Source organism: Hydra viridissima, unplaced genomic scaffold, assembly GCF_058129835.1.
Source record: "Hydra viridissima isolate aposymbiotic clone 2 unplaced genomic scaffold, HvirCarnegie_v1 scaffold_7, whole genome shotgun sequence".
NCBI lineage: Eukaryota > Metazoa > Cnidaria > Hydrozoa > Anthoathecata > Hydridae > Hydra > Hydra viridissima.
The window spans coordinates 3,248,904-3,266,365 of record NW_028324306.1 but is presented as its reverse complement, the minus strand read 5'-3'; the positions used below and the strand labels follow the sequence as shown (position 1 = coordinate 3,266,365).

At 29.9% G+C, this 17,462-nt stretch overlaps 2 protein-coding genes across 3 annotated transcripts; both read right to left on the bottom strand.

The window, feature by feature from the left end:
- Positions 1-3,238: 3,238 nt before the first annotated feature.
- On the bottom strand, positions 3,239-5,867 carry LOC149885644 (uncharacterized). Its single transcript, XM_090094007.1, has one exon. The coding sequence runs from the start codon at positions 5,762-5,764 to the stop codon at positions 3,239-3,241; it is 2,526 nt and encodes an 841-aa protein (XP_089950133.1). The 5' UTR covers positions 5,765-5,867.
- A 5,611-nt stretch (positions 5,868-11,478) lies between these two features.
- Positions 11,479-17,126, bottom strand: LOC149885643 (uncharacterized). Of its 2 annotated transcripts, none has more exons than XM_090093849.1 (3): positions 15,973-17,126; positions 13,662-13,703; positions 11,479-12,718 (listed from the first exon to the last, which is right to left on the bottom strand). In XM_090093849.1, the coding sequence occupies exons 1-3, from the start codon at positions 16,244-16,246 to the stop codon at positions 12,096-12,098; spliced, it is 939 nt and encodes a 312-aa protein (XP_089949975.1). In that variant the 5' UTR covers positions 16,247-17,126; the 3' UTR covers positions 11,479-12,095. The 2 variants fall into 2 exon arrangements, with proteins under 2 accessions (XP_089949975.1, XP_089949976.1); XM_090093850.1 differs by having other exon boundaries at positions 13,662-13,700; positions 15,973-16,276.
- Between the last annotated feature and the right edge of the window lie 336 nt (positions 17,127-17,462).

Sequence of the window (17,462 nt, the reverse complement as noted above, 5' to 3'; positions counted from 1 at the left end):
TATCAATCAAGCAAACTTTTAAAATCACTTTAATTTATTAGAATAACCTTGTACGTTTAAGATAATCATTTTCAACGTACAACTTTTTTCAACAAATTATTGTAATAAAGAAAATAAATTATCATAATAAAGGAACATTAATGTTCCTTTCATTATTTACTACATTATATTTATAAAATAATTCTACTTTTCTTTATTTTCTCCAAGCCATAAAATTAATGTAGCTATATTTCTTCAAAAATTTTAATTCAAAATATGTGTGTGTATATACATATATATATATATATATATATATATATATATATATATATATATATATATATATATATATATATATATATATATATATATATATATATATATATATATATATATATATATATATATATATCACGGCGATCTATACTGCAGGCCTTGCCATCGCGCAAACGGCGTATCTGACTGGGGGCCTATTTTATAAACAGCAAAAACTAAAAAAATCGGTTTAGTAATTTTATTTCAACTCAATAAACTTTTTTCTCTCAAAAAAATTTGCTTTATAATTAAAAGCTGAAATTAAAATAAAACATTATATATATGGGCAATTCCACGCAAGTGACGGTCGTAACATTTGACGCTTTATTAGCCATTAAAAATTAACCAAGAATGGTATTTACATGAAAATTTCCAGAAATGTTAAATACTATTATATTATTTAGTATGCAAAAGTTAAATCATTCAAGTGTTCAACTTATTTGATAAATCAGATTAACGTAGCGTGACGGTCGTAACGCTTACTTTTTGACAAATCTAAACAAATAAACTTTGTCAATCTTTATGCAGCCATCTACTCAGTGAAAGAAAAAATCCTTTGCTGTGTTCTTTAACTACACATTGAACTTACTATATGGTGAGTTTCATAGATTTTGCTTGAAGTTTTCCGAGAATTTTATTAAGTTTTTTGTCGTGACGGTCGTAACTGTGACGGTCGTAACGAAAAAGCCAAAAATGAAAAACAACAAATAACGCAACGAATGACATAGTAAAAGCTGAATAATTATAAAAACCAATTAAATTATGTTAAAAAATATGAATTTTATAACATTATCAAGGTCATCCATGATGTTTCTTCAATACTGGGATCGTTTTATTTGGAGTAGGCAACAAACGCTTAATGCTATTTATGCTCCCTGTTTTTTTTTGTTTTACTAACTCTATTTAAATACAACTCAATATCTAGGAGTATGTACTCTCTTATGCCTCGCAAATGTTTTAAGGAGCCGGGAATCCAATATAGGAAAAAAATATCTTAGAATAGTAAATTTTTTTTACTAATATATAAGTTTTAAAATTGTTCCGCAACCCCATCACAAAAATTAAGATAATTTTGAAACCAAAAACTTTCTACTTTTTACTTGCATTTAAAATGCAAGTAAAAAGTAGAAAGTTAAAATGCATTTTGGTAATATTTGTAACAACTTTCACTTCTTCTATTTTATCAGCTATTAAAGCCCAGCTTAGATTAATATCGTCTGTGTTGATAAAATCTAACATACGTTTTGCACCCATTTGATGCTAAGAGAAAGTCTTTAGCGTTTAAGACGACCACTTCACGAGATTTTACGCTGTTCCAAACAAATCGCTTTAATGACCCTCCTACTCCATCAACTACTCCTTTACCGTGAGAGGTAGCAAAAAAGTTCCATTCTATACTTTGAAAATGATATATCACAGTGAAATGTTGTATGAATTTGGCCATCTACCTATTTTTGAATTGAGTGCATGGACCATCACCCCATAATATAACTTTTTATATAATCAATGCAATAGAGGTCAAATATTTCACTCAACTATGTAGTAGTGGCGCGTTTTGTTTCATCATTATCGTCGGATATTATTACAACTGATTTTAGCTCCAATTGGTAACAATAGATTACAACTGTAAATAAGATAATAGTTGACTGCGACCAAAAAGCAGCTTAAACAGCATCCTGATAACCACATGTATAGTTTTGTGAATAATCAAAGTGTATCAAAATTTGGTCTGGTTCGAGATTTTCTTTTTGACTGCAATATTGCTCAGACTGGTGCTTTTTAGTGAGATGATGCTTAGTAAACTCTAGTAAGTAGTCGCGGAAATGTTTAAAAATACCTTTTATGTTTTTTTTAATGTTGACTGAGTACACAGCGATGATCTTCTTTAATCCATCAACTATAGGTGATTAAGGTATCCATGTCTCCGTTTTCGGGCAAAGAAACTTTCAATAGTTTACTATCGTAGTTTCATTAGTTACTCAAAGTTTCAAAAAAAACTTTAACAAGTTTAGTAATAAGATGAATAAACAAACTTCAAATTAAACAATAAACAAAACTGATTTATATTATAACTTGGTTTAAATGATGTAAATCGTTTGAAATGAATTAAATCGTTCGCGCTTAAGGTTTTTTCTTTTAAGTAAAGAAGCCGTGATGGGAAAACCAGCATATCGTGATGGTCGTAACGTACTTAGTAACATGTTGAAATGGGCATCTAAAGCACTTTAATGTTTTTTTTTTGAAACGATGATAAAGTATGTATAAGTATCTTTACTTTTACCATGGTTGCAGTTTTAAAAAGTATGATACGAAGCATAGAAAAAACTTTTCGACTTTTTTTTGTGACGGTCGTAACGTCTTGTTTTCATTAATATGCTCTTTTTATAGACCTAGTTAGAGTTCGTTTTTTTAAAAAATTTTATGCATAATGTTTAATTTTGCCTTTTAGTCAAACTTAGAAGTAATAGTTATTTAAAAAACCAGCACTGAATCTTTTTTCAACGCTTCACAACATGACTATATGTAAACGTCAATAAATGCTCATATAACCCTTACAACTTTAAAAGTATGTTATAGTATAATAAAATGATTTTTTTAATAAATTTTTTTCTTAAAAGTATTTTTAAATAGCTGGAAAATAAATTTAATGCGGTTATTACATGTCGCCGTGAAATTTTTTTTTTTTTTTTTTTCCTCTTTTACGTGGAATTGCCCATATATATATATATATATATATATATATATATATATATATATATATATATATATATATATATATATATATATATATATATATATATATATATATATATATAATCGCCAAAAAAACTTTAAAAAATCGGTAAACTTTAATAAAAGTATATATATATATATATATATATATATATATATATATATATATATATATATATATATATATATATATTTAATATTGTCAAAGAATTCAGGATAATTTCAATATTTTTTGAGCTGGTTCTTTATTTGAACGTGGAGTCAGAAGTTTACATAAATTGTTCAAAAAGATATTTGAAAGAATATTTCCATGGTGTCGCTGCATCTCAAAATTGTAAAACTCTGAAATCATCATTAGAATATTGCTTAATGACACTCTGCATACTCTATCCTTAATTGCATTGAAAACTATAAAAGAAAATATTACCCATTGACAGGTATTATCTGTGGGAATATTAAGCCCACCACGGTCAATTGAGTCTATGTATTGTCCATACTTTTGGTGGTAAAAAGTGGTTTTATCTAGCAATTCATTTTCTGATGGTTCTTTATCTTTACGAGTTAAATATCCTGATATATATATAAGAGCCATATTTGTATCGAGAGAAATAAAAGATTCGAGATCTGGTAGATTGTCAAATATCTCAGCAGAGGGCTCATCCAATAGAAAGCCACAATTTGCACAAGAATGGTTTGTATTAAGACTTATCTCAACAGCTGGGTTATCAAGTGACAGCAAAAGCTTAGCTCTTGAAATATTCAACTTTTCAATCACTTGTTGTACTGTTATGAAATATGTACCTCCTGAACCTTGGCGCAATTTGCTAAATTCTTTTTCCAATGGATCAGTAGAAAACTCACTAAGAATGACATATTGATGTGAGCTATCCAATAATGATTTACATAGTTCAACAATACCATTGCATGTGTGGTAAATTGACTGTGCAGTATCACAAGTAAGTTGTTTCTCCCTTTTACCTTGCTTTCCAGCCATCTTTAAAGCCATATTTCCAAAATTCAAAATATCTTCTAATCTATTATCATTAGGATCTCTAATTACTGCTTGAAGTTCATCATTGAATCTAATATCAGCACCTGTTCCCTTAACATTGAGAACTTTCCACCATGACACAACAATGTTAATAAAATCTGCTGTATCTTGTCTTTCTTTTATATGCTGCAGTCCTGGATGTTTAATTAAAGCATGGTAAGTTTTGTCACAAAATACCCTTAAACAGGTAGAAACTGACTGTCTCTCAATTGGCTTTGGAAATATTGAAACTTCATTTAAGTTGGATAGTTTAACTAAATTTTTAGATTCAAGTTCATAAAGTTTTTTAAGATGATCCCATTGTGCTACTTTACATACTCCTTTATCATAAAAAATAAGTTGACCAGTTTTTTCAGTAAGCCAATTATTTCTAATGTTTTTAAGCAAATGGACATAATCAAAGATTAAGAAAATACCATCATTAGTCAACCAGGGTTTATCTGGAGCTGATCTTTCAAAGATTTTAAAAAATGCCTGATTATTTCTGTTTCCATCGCATATTATAGCTTTAACTTGACCCGAAGACTCCTTTATTGATTGTATAGTGACATTAATTTGTTCAAAAAGAAATTGAGAGTTTAATTTACTTATAGGTATCATTTTGGAAATGAATGATGGTCCACAAAATAAGCAATTAACCATTATACCCAATATAGTTTTTGCAAGAGAAGTTGAATCATCTATTGCTTTTCCGAATAATGTACCACCATGGTATAACAACATTTTTTTAACATAAACCTCATCATGCAATAAATAACAAAGTTTCTGTTTTTCTTCAACAGATTGAAAAATATTAGTCAAAAAATGTTTCTCATTTAATTTAGAAACTTTTGAAGTTATTCTTGTCAAAGTTCTTACAGAAGGCAATTGGTAATCTGTTCGCAATTGATTATACAAACATCTGGATGTAGCAAAATACTGAAAAGATCTAATAATAACCTCCTTAGAATAAATCATACTACCAACACACTGTGTACCCATAGAAGCTAAATGTTCCTGGATTACAATTTCTTTTCTGCCTGGAATTAAATTTTTCAAATAACGCAAAACTTCTTCTAATATAGACCATGTGTTGATTTTTGAAATTCTGTTTTTAGAAATTGTAGGAACTTTATTTTCGGCACCATAATAATAAGTTTCAAAACGCAAATCCTCACTAGTCTTAATTAAAAAATATGGAACTCCATTTGAATAAACTTGTGATTGTAAATGAATAGTGTTATTAATCATAAAGCATACTAATGGAACACCTAAATCTCTTTCATTATTTAAAAGAATTTTTTTCATTTCAGCAAAAGTTACTCTATCTTTTTCTAAAAAAGTGGATAGTTCATCTTGAGCGAAATTTCGAAAACACGAAGAAGTTGTTGAACGAGTTGTTGCACGTAATGGAGGAAGATGGCTAGGAATTTGACAAGACGGTATACCAGGCCAAATAGATGGTGGAAATTTAGGACGATATTTTCCTCGAACTATTTGTTTTTCAAAATTTATCGGCCAATGCAACTCACAAACTACAGTGTTATTAGTTACTTTTAAGTTTGCATTTGGAATTACTTTAATCCACATTTGTTTTTCTTCTTCATTTTTAGGAAATCGATATACTGAAAGCTTTAAATTATCAGACTTCTTTTTTGCAGATAAATAATTTGTAGTGCAGCCATAAGTACAACATTTTTTGCCCATATTTTATTATCACTAAAATGGCGACTAAAGTTAAGCGAAATTTAAAATAGGCCCCCAGTCAGATACGCCGTTTGCGCGATGGCAAGGCCTGCAGTATAGATCGCCGTGATATATATATATATATATATATATATATATATATATATATATATATATATATATATATATATATATATATATATATATATATATATATATAAATATATACATTTATATATACACTATGTATATATATCAACTTCTGTTATTTTTAGATATTTTGTTTGAATGTATTTTTACTAACTTTTGAATTAACCATAAATATAAGTGTGTGCTTTTACTATATTTTTGTATTTAGTTCTTTTAGCGAAGGAATTAATATCACAGAATTCTTCTTAAAGTTAGTGATCGCTTAAATAATATAATATAGCTGTTTTACTTAAATTTTATTTATACTTAAATTTTTTATTATAAACTTTTTTATGCCATGTCTACAGTTTTAAAAAGTAATATATAAATGACAAAAATATAAGTAAATAACAATCCTATAATATACAATACTTTATACAACAAACAACCTATATTTAATGTAGGGGAAAACCTCAATGAATGGGACAGTTTTTGCAAATTGCTTTTTAAACGTAGATAAAGTTGTTTAATATATATATTTAAATATGTTTGATAACCATCGACTCTTGCTCAATGATATAGTAAAACAAAAAAGTTGGATTTGCATTTGGCTATTGGTAAAAAGAGAGTTTTATTGGAGTATGACATTTGTCCCATTCATTAAGTATGTCTCATTGAATGGGACAACATAAAAGAATTAAAAATAAAGATATTTAATTCAATCATTTTTCAAATTAGTTTATTAATTGTAAATGTAGTTAAATATATAGATACATACATAAAGACCACACAAAAAATATTTTTAACTTTAAACATTTTAACTCTAATTAAATTTCAATCAAAGCAGAACTTTCTCATTTTAGAATATTATATTTTGTTATTTTTATTTAAATAAAGTATTGCAGTATAAAAGTGTGTAAATAATACCCATTACCCATGGGGATAAAAGTAAGGGACTGAAGCATCCCTCTGCTGAGCTGTAAATAATACTTTATCAAATTCATTCAATAGGTAGTACTCTGTCTCATTCAATATGCGCATCACTTTATCCAAAAATGATTAGTCACACCAAAAACACCATTAATTAAGCTTGAATGTTTTACTCACTGTAGTACTAGAGACTGCTATCTATTTAAGCATGGAATTTTATTTTCCATAATTTCAAAAATTGCTGCAAAATCAGAAAAAAAAAAACATTTTTAAAAATTACTTTTTAAATTCGAAAACACAATAACATCCATTGTCATTACGGTCATAGAGCAATAGGATGGATGAGTCGGCCAGTTGAATTCTTGTTTCTATCACTCTTTCTTACAGGAATTTGAATATCCCTATATCGATGCTTGTATAAGAATCTGAATTTGTCCCATTCAATAATCGTCCCATCATAATAATGTAAATTTATTCATCATAATAATGTAAATTGTCAATGTTATTTTTACGTTTTTGTTTAAGTCTTGGAAGCGATACTTGACCGTAAATATATTGAAAAAAATGCTTGATTAAATTACTTTGGAAAATTTGCTAGGTGAGCTTGAAGGTGGCACAAGTGCAACTAGTATGTGAATTGATAGCGAGTCAGCAGGAATTAGGCTTTATAATGTACATCTCGCTGCTACTATCTTACGAGGAAATACTAAAAAACTCCTTTGACGTTCTTAGACTCATGATAATCTTTCGCGGATGACTCCTAATAAAATCAATAAATTGTACGCCGAAAATACAGCTCTCAAGGGGCGAAGTATAGGTAAGGGAGTTTTACAGATCGAGACTCGGACAGGTCTAGTTAAAAACGTAATTCCAGTAGGAAACAACATCGCGCTTCAGGATAATCTAGAAAACAATCCAGTATTGCCAGGCATTGTAACTGAGGCTTATCACAATTTCGAATTAGCTGTTGCGCCGTTGAGAGTGATGTTGAGTACACTTCAACACGTTGAAATAACACACCCAGCTTAAATTCAAAAAGTTAATACTTTTCAACACACTAATGCATACGAAGAGTTTGAACCAATTGAACGTGTTTTACATTCAACTGAACAGTCAAACCATTAAAAACTCAACACCCATGCCTGTTAAACAAATCAAAGAAACACGGGCTGTGAAAGCTGAAAAAGTATTGGCTACCGCCAAAAAAACTCAAAGCAAAAGCCGCGAAATGAACCGACAAAAAGAGGTTAATCTTGCTGCATTTTTGCTTGCAGAGACAGGCACAGGCAAGCCACGGAGAAGAAAAAATACAAACAGTGGCAGACCTTACAGTGAGAAAGTTGGTCGAGACGAACAAAGAGATTTATTTAGACAAACAAAGAGATTACAAGATTCGTTCTCAACCACCACCGCAGAGTCAAGAAGACCCACGTCTCACAGATATAGAACAACCGCAAAAACCGTAAGCACTACTTGTACAAGTTTGGGTGCGAAAAAATAGCGGTCTATTTCGAGATGATTGGACCATCTATACTCGTCTCGTGTGAGGTTTCTAGGCCATAAATACCATTGACAGGTACTTTTTGCAAATCCTAATTGATCAGACATAAGTAATCATTATATATGTATTCTAATACTTTAAACTCACCCGCTGGGAGTTTACCAGCATATGAGCAGGCACACTTCCTCCTGGAGAGGAAATTTTTTCCTGTTGTCCTCCTGCGCTGAAGTTTTTTTTAAACTCGTTTGTCTCAGCTTCTTTAATATAGATTCAAGAAATCCATTTTATTGCCATGTGTGTTGAGTTTGCCATAAGTGCGATCTATTGCATCTGCTATTCTTTATTACTTACTAATTACTTTCAGTTCTAATTAGTACTAGCAACAACCAATACACAAATCTAGTCACTGCGCCTACTGCTGACACAAGAACTTTGTGATCTGAAATTACTGCAGGTGTAAATCGCAACTCATCAAATCGTGAAATAGTGTAAGATATTTGTATACTTACACGGCTGGTTCAAAATTTACGCATTCGTCTCCACCACCTTGCAATATTCGAAGAGGAAACACTTCTAGAAACTGTTTTTGAACTGTAGTTGATGAAAAATCATATTCTATTCAAGCAATGCTTCCACTGAAATTGCCCTAAGCTCTGCCGCAGTGAGACCATCCATCAGTTCTGAAAACTGACCTACAGACTGGTGTATGTAGCGATAGTCACCAGTTTTTTTATTTTGTGCGAAGCATTGAAGATCATGATTAAAATATTTCGCATTAATAATGGACGGTTGGATCTATATGTATGCTTGTATGATCGCATTTCTAAAATTTAGAAGAATTAATAATAAAGGAACAGATTCCTCTAATACGTTTCCCACACTCGCATAAATTACTGCTGCCGATTGACATTTTTTTATTTTGAAACTTTGCAAAAAAACGAAACATTATTACAATTAAATTGTTCAGTCAAGTGGGAAAGAATTTATGTTCTGTATTAGATGAAAAACTAATTTACTGTAAAGTAAATTCTCGCTTTCACATGTGTTTACATATATATATACATATATATATTACATATATATTACATGTATATATATATATATATATATATATATATATATATATATATATATATATATATATATATATATATATATATATATATATACACCATTGGATTTGAATAGTTATTGATAAAGGACTATAAAAGAAAGGAAAACAGAGGAAACAGTTTTTTAAGTATTGACGATGAAAAAAAGAAATATCGCGCGTAAACAAGGAAACTAGAGTAACTTAAGTAAGTTAGATTGCTACAATTGCAAGGAACCAGGAGGCACCCCCACACGATTTTTCTAACATACGAACCGTTATCACCCATTCAATAACTCTTAATTTAGCTTACCAAAGCATAAGTACACGTAAAAAGGACCGCTTCAAATTAAAATGTAAAAAAGAACCGCCTCATACAATATAAAAATCCTTATGTAGCGATTCCACTGCTCAACGAAAAACAGTTGACGTTTGACAAAAAACACGAAATTTTCATGAACTTTACTCTCTTATATCTTTTTGTATGCTTAAGCAAACACCTTGACGTTTTTTGAATCAATTAGTGATACTCAACCTCTTTCCAGACAAATATAGAAAGTACTATTGATTATATGGCTTCATTTAAATTTTATCCATATCTTAAGACCACTTTTGAGAAAAAAGCTTGAAGTTCCTTAGTACCAAAACACATCCAATTTTTATAAAGCTTTTCGTATATATTAAAAAAGGGATGAGGAATCTAATGGAATGTGGACACTTTTTAACTTTTATACATAAATTTTTAGTTCTTAGCGTTTCAAAACTTCAAAGTTAATTTTTATAGAAAAAAAGTGTTTTTTAAAAGTGTCCAGGTGGAAATTGCAAGTTTAGTTTTTCCTCTCTTTATAAAAAGTATTTATTTATGTTTTCTTGGTGAGTTCTAAGGATTTGTATATAGAAATTATGTATATATATTCCTTCGCATATTTTATGACGTTTTTTGTTTTGATTTTCGCGAGGTAAGAATTATTTTGTTCTATCTCCAAGTTTTAACGTTGGGAGAAAGTTTTTGATTTTTTCTAAAAGTAAAAATTGTTTAAAGTTTTAGCTTTAATTTTTAAAAAAATAATAACTTATGCTTTAAATAATTTAGGTTTAAGCAAGTTATTTAGAAAAAAATAATAAAATAATGCGTATTTTAAAAGTTATTACTACTAACTAAAATTAAAAACTCATTTTCTTCCAACTTTTAAAATGGGAGATAGAACAAAATATTTCTTACCTCGCGTTTTGCGTAATTTATATGAACTTGGGCAGTCCGCACGGATTAAAAAAAAATTGTGGTATTTTATTTGCCTATAGTTGTTGGATCACTATAAAAAATTGTCAAATGTAATAATGGTTCAAAAGTTATTCAAGAGTCAATATGACACCAAAACTAAGTAAATAAGTTAAAACCCACAGTCCTTAAAATAGACGATTCTGGACAATCCCGACAGAATTAAATAAAAATATTTTGGCAATTGATTTTTTTAGTTGGTAAATCAATATGGAAAATTTCAAGTCAAATGTAATAACGGTTCAAGAATTATTCAAGAATCAATACGACACCAAAACTAAGTAAATAATTAAAAACCCTCAGTCTGTAAAATAGACGCTTCTGGGAAATCCCAAAAGAATTAAAATTTTTTTTTTTTTGGTATTTTGTTGTTTTCTAGTTGTTGAATCAATATGGAAAATATCAAGTCAAATGTAATAACATTTCAAAAGTTATTCAAAAGTTATAGATTTACATGGAGTTACTCTTCTGTGTGAAGGAAACCTATTACTTAAAAATAGTCCTTGGGTTTGAGTGAGTATGAACACAATAAAAGTGCGTTTCAGTGAAGCAATGTAGTCAACTGGAAACTTTGTATAGTATTTACGGCAAATTTCAAAAAAATGTGATAAACGCATGATTTCGATAAGTCCTGATATTTGAAAGATTGAAAATCTTCAATTATAATTCAATATGCGTAAATGAGAAGCTACTGAACATTTTAATTATTTGATGTTATGTAATGTCATGCCATTAGTATTAGTAAGAAAATAAAATAGTTCCTATGCTTTACACCGGATTTCACATAAGCTTTAAAGATCCATAAATTCTTATTACAGTAATCTATTCGGCCAATCATTATTCAATATAAAAAATACACCTTTTTACATAAAAAATAAGTTAAAGTTTCATTGAGAAATCAATGACTTATTCATTACCATTTAAATTTAAATGAAATATTGTCCTGTTTCACAATATTCCAGGGCAGATTTTCATAATTTATGTAATTTTTGTAAATGCAAAAAATTTGACAAAGTTCACTTAAAATTTTGGAAAAGTATTTAAAAAATCAACATGTTCATAAAAGCGCGCTACCCTTGGTGTTCATAAAAGCGCGCTACCCTTGGTGTTCATAAAAGCGCGCTACCCTTGGTGTTCATAAAAGCGCGCTACCCTTGGTGTTCATAAAAGCGCGCTACCCTTGGTGTTCATAAAAGCGCGCTACCCTTGGTGTTCATAAAAGCGCGCTACCCTTGGTGTTCATAAAAGCGCGCTACCCTTGGTGTTCATAAAAGCGCGCTACCCTTGGTGTTCATAAAAGCGCGCTACCCTTGGTGTTCATAAAAGCGCGCTACCCTTGATGTTCATAAAAGCGCGCTACCCTTGATGTTCATAAAAGCGCGCTACCCTTGATGTTCATAAAAGCGCGCTACCCTTGATGTAGCTACTTTCCCAAAAGTTCAGCAATAATGTTGCGGAGTTTCAAAGCAACGTCGTTTCGTGGACGACTGTTTTTCTCACAAGATATTGCTAAATCTTCCAACTTAAACGTAGGGTGAACCTGTCGGATTTTCTCAAACAATTTTCTAGTTGGGCTAAAGTTGTTGGGGAGACGTCTTGTTCCATCAAGTTTTCTTATATCATCAGGTGAAAATTCTGGAAACGTGCTAGCTATTTCACGCCAGTCATCTAAAAATCCTTTTCCGCAAACTTTATCAGCTAAATCTCTTAGCTCACTGTCCTCAAGATCCATGAGAGTGGAATCATCCTTTTTAAGGACTTTTGAGGCATATAAAACGATGTCATTCCTTTTGCATTCTTTGCATTTATTCACAAATTCTTTAACTGTTAACATCGGGTATCTTTGAACGAGTTTGATCAAAAACGAATGAGCTGGGTTACCTCCTCCATAATAGTAACGATGTAAATTTTGTATATTCTCCTGCATTACATCATCATTCTCAAAAGCAAAAGCGGCGAAATCTTCCCAACCATTATCATCAAAATCTAACATGTCAGCAAGCTTTGAAATCTGGCTAAAACTAAGATCTGAAACAGTAGGAGCACCTGGAAAAACCAATTCAAGAAAGCTTTTACTTCACGAGTAATAATTAAAATCAAATACTTGAAAAAACTCATTTAAAAAAATTTTAACACTGTAACACATTCAAATTTACGCCGTATCTAATCTATACTCGAAATATCTCAATTGTTCTTAAGTGTCAACTACACGAATTTGATAGATGCTGTAGAAAAACTAATGATAACATTAAAAATCCCTGTATATTTATTTTAGTCCCCATTGTTCCCGCCAAGTTATTGATGCTTATTTTGAACCCGGAAAAGGCTCACGTAGTGATTGAATCTGCCAAATGAGCTAACACTTATTCAAGACTCTTCCAAAATGAATGTTGATCAAGTATTGATAAAAAGACTTTTTAATTTTGAAGACATTTTAAAACTTCCTTTACAGGCAAGAATATGAACCCCCTTCTAACTTCCCCCGCCCCCCTAGATGCAGGCCAAAAAATACTTAGAGCCACTAGTTAGAACAAAAAAATTTGAAGAAGTAATCATAAAACCTTTCCAGGGTTCAGAAAAAAAGATTTTAAAAAGACATACAGGGTGACATCGACGGGATATATTGTTTAAAATTTTTTATTTTTTTATAACATTGAAACACACCAGGTTTCAAATAACAATCTCCAAAAATCAAAAAATTTTAGGGAAATGACAGGGGTTAGTATATACATACTTTTATGAAAAATATTTAGTAACACGAGTGCTGTTGTATAAAGTTGTTTATGAATAATACGCTTCTCTGCTTTAAAAACACTCAGAACTTTAAAAGTCATGCTGTTTTAGCATCATACCATATTATAATGTTTATATCAAACTAAAATAATGTAAAATACGTTTCGCTCCTTTTTATAGGAAATCAAAATTGCCTACAAAACATTTTTTAAATTACATTTGTTGCAGAAAATGCAGGAAAAATACAATAACTTACCACATGAACTTCGGGGTGGAATAACACCATCAACTTTATCTGCTAATAGGTAAAAAAAAAAAAAAATTTAATTTAAAGTTTTTTTCTGTCGTTTTTCAAAGAAAGATTCTTTAATAAGATATTAGTTTTAATATATGACAGTGAACCTCAACATAACTTATATGACAGTACACCTCAACATAACTTATATGACAGTACACCTCAACATAACTTATATGACAGTACACCTCAACATAACTTGGTCATACAGAAAAAAAAAATTTAAAATTAAAAAAAAAAAGTTTAAAATTTGACTTTTATCAAAGATTATTTTTGAGAAACCCAAAAATAATCTTTGATAAAAGTCAAATTTTAAACCTGTTGCCACTTTCTATTTTAACATTTTAAAATATCATTATAAACATACAACTATTATCATTATAACTTTATAACTAATTTAAAACTTTTTTTTCAGTTATTTTGTTTACATGTATGTATGTATGTATGTATGTATGTATGTATGTATGTATGTATGTATGTATGTATGTATGTATGTATGTATGTATGTATGTATGTATGTATGTATGTATGTATGTATGTATGTATGTATGTATGTATGTATGTATGTATGTATGTATGTATGTATGCATGTATGTACATAATGTACATAATGAGAAAATCTTTTCTGATATTTTTGGAGTCTGAGATGTTGAACAGCTATCTGCACTTATTTTGAGCAATGTTCTGGATAAGCTCCTTGGTGTCCAAAACAACTCTCTGAGGTAGGCCACAATAAATTTATCTCAATAACTAATCTTATTGAATCATGGAAACTATATGATAAAATTCTAGCATTAAGCTTTAATGCAAAACCTGTTAACACTGGCCATTTAAATGGTGTGAAGAAAAATTTGTAGAAAGCTCCTATGGTTACTATGCTATTATCATATCATGGAAAGAATTTTGGCCAATATATCAAAGTTGACCATTAAACTTTTGATACATTCTTATCTTTAAAAGATTTAAACCTGCTTAGGGAAGTGTAACATGTGAAAGTTTTCAAATTTGAAGTAAAAACAGGAACTTAAACCTTTAAATTAGCTCTTGCATTTCTCAAGGACTATACTAAAAAGAATTACACTCAAGAGCCAGAGAGCAGAGATGACTATAAAGAACTCATCAAGCTAACAATAGTTGTCCTTGGCAGCCCCCATTAACTACTCACTGGAGAGCTCCTGAGCAAGTTTATCATGAAAGCTGGATGGATAAACTACTGTATGCCATCAAGATAAACTTCTTTTCTGATCAGCATGATGCATTTATATCTCACAATGAAGGAAGAAACTTAGACTCACCATTTTTTCTAGTTTAATACTCTTCTATATAGCTCAGGAAAAAACTCTACTTGCCATTGAGGCTCCATATAATCCTCAAAAAGGAAGTCTGCTTGAGGTATTTTGCAACCTAGTAAACACATTCACTGCTCAAAAACCTTTAAACTGGGGAATCTATTCTAACACTTTCACCAGAGACTTGGAGTGAAAATGAAGATTACAAGCAGAGAAAAGAGAGGGTTCAGCAGTTCAGAATGGTGAACAGCATGACTGAGAGGGGCATGAAGTTATTTGAAGACTTCAACCTATTCATCACAAACAATGAAGAAAAGCAGTTCCTTCATCAAGTGGTTAAAGCAAATAGAAAAGCAAAACCTCCATTAATATCAGGTGTTTTTGCCACTACAAAAACATCAGGTGTTTTTGCCACTACAAAAACATCTGATATTGATGGAGGTTTTGCTGTCTGTAATGTAGAAAATATTACAAAAAGCAACTAAAAAGCTGACATTAAATATCACAGGTCAAGGACAATTTTTGATGAGATTTTACAAACAGCAAACTCTTAGTGTAGTCTCACTAGACTGTTGAAATAGTCTTCAACTGAAAAAATTCAAAAAACATTAATCTTTGTTCATGTAACACACAACGACTTCTGTGCTATATCATTGAGATTTCAACTGCTTTGTGTTCGATTTATAGGCAAAAAGCAAAAAAAAAAAAATATCTTAAGCATCATCATCTGGTTGGAACAGTGAGCTGAAACTTTACCAAAAAATACTATTAATAGGTTTGACAAACCAACAGGATGCCCAAGTTTCTACCTTAAAACTTTCCATGTGTGTAGATCACCCTAATGATTATTTAATGTTTTCATAGTAATACATCTCATTATTTTCAGAAACTCACTTAACCCTTAACTATTTAACAAAGTATACACAAAAAGCAGTAAATATTTATAAAGAAAAGTAATGGATAAATTCAACATAACATCTTACCTAAAAATTCTTGTCCAAAAACATCTAGAATTATATCATTACGATGCAGAGTTTTTAACTTCTTTATTACATTAGTATTTGTAAATTCATCCGGGCTGCTTCGATACCAAAGAAGAAGAACACGGTGAGCTCGATCTTCTTCATTTCTTTCTTCTACTTCAATGCTGGATATTAGAGCTGTTGACAATGGGACAGCTTCTGCAAAAGCCTTCCAGCTGTCACCCAGAGTTTTAGCAAGTTTGTTCTTTTTTTGCTGATTTATTTCATCACTCATCTAAATTTATAAAATACTGATATTTTTTATCTTTAAAATTTGAAGATTTATAACTTTTGAGAGTTTTAAGTTTTAATCATGCTCCTCATCCTCAATATAACAATACCTACTGACATCCCTCACCTATTAATTGTAACAATAATTGCATTTTCATTTCTTGAAAACTACTTTTGTATAGATTTTTTAGTCTTAAATTAAATAAACTTTAACATAAATTTTCTAAGTCTTTAGAGTTTTATAGGAAGTATAAAAGACAAGAGAATTAGATGTTGACTGGACTAAATAAATACTATTTGTCATATGGAAGTGAAACTGATTCTTCATCGTCAGGTTTTGCCTCCTTTAAAAATAAGTAGTTTGGTTCAACAGCAATGATAGAGCCGAATCATAAATAAAACATAAATTAGCAAACATTACATAGCATTTAGGCTAGTAAACAGTTAGTAAACTAGTTAGTAACTAGTTAGTAAAAGTAGACAGTTAGGCTAGTAAAGTTAGTAAACAGCTTTTCATACTACTAAGTTTAGTTTTTTTTTTTGTTTTTTTTTTTAAACATTTTTATTTTGAATGATAAAAGTAGTACTGTTAACTTTTTCTTATTGAAAGAAGAGTAAAAATATGTAAATGACAAGTTTCATTAGGTTTTGAATAACTAGTTCTGATATACATTCTTTATTTATCCCTCTAGAGTATGGTAAAAGATTTATAATGTAACTGCACGGTAGACAGCTTTTATGTTTTAATTACACTGGTTAACAAACTTTTTTTTTGTTATATAAAAACAAATGTCAAACTTTGAATTTGCTAGGGTCACCAAGTAGTTTATCAATGAAAAAAAATTGACACATCAGGTTTCCTCGTGACATTAAGACATTTTCGTAAAAACAGAACTATTCAAATACTAGGTGCGTATCTGCGATTTACGGCACCGATTTTAAAGATAAAATCTGTGACCATTTTTTCACCGCGTGCTCGAGGTTGGTGTTACAAGGATGGATTTTTCTCGTTTTTTTTTTAGAATTTTATATTAACTTAGATAATATTTTAAAAGTAGAGTGTTTTAAGTTTATAGTAATTTGTTTTTTTTTTTGCAGTTACTAACGTTTTTAGTGATTTCATTGCTATTGAAAACTTCATTCCTGTTCTGGTAGTCAATTGACATTAAAGGGATGATGGTTTTTTTTTCTAACTTTTGAATCAATTTTATATATCTATT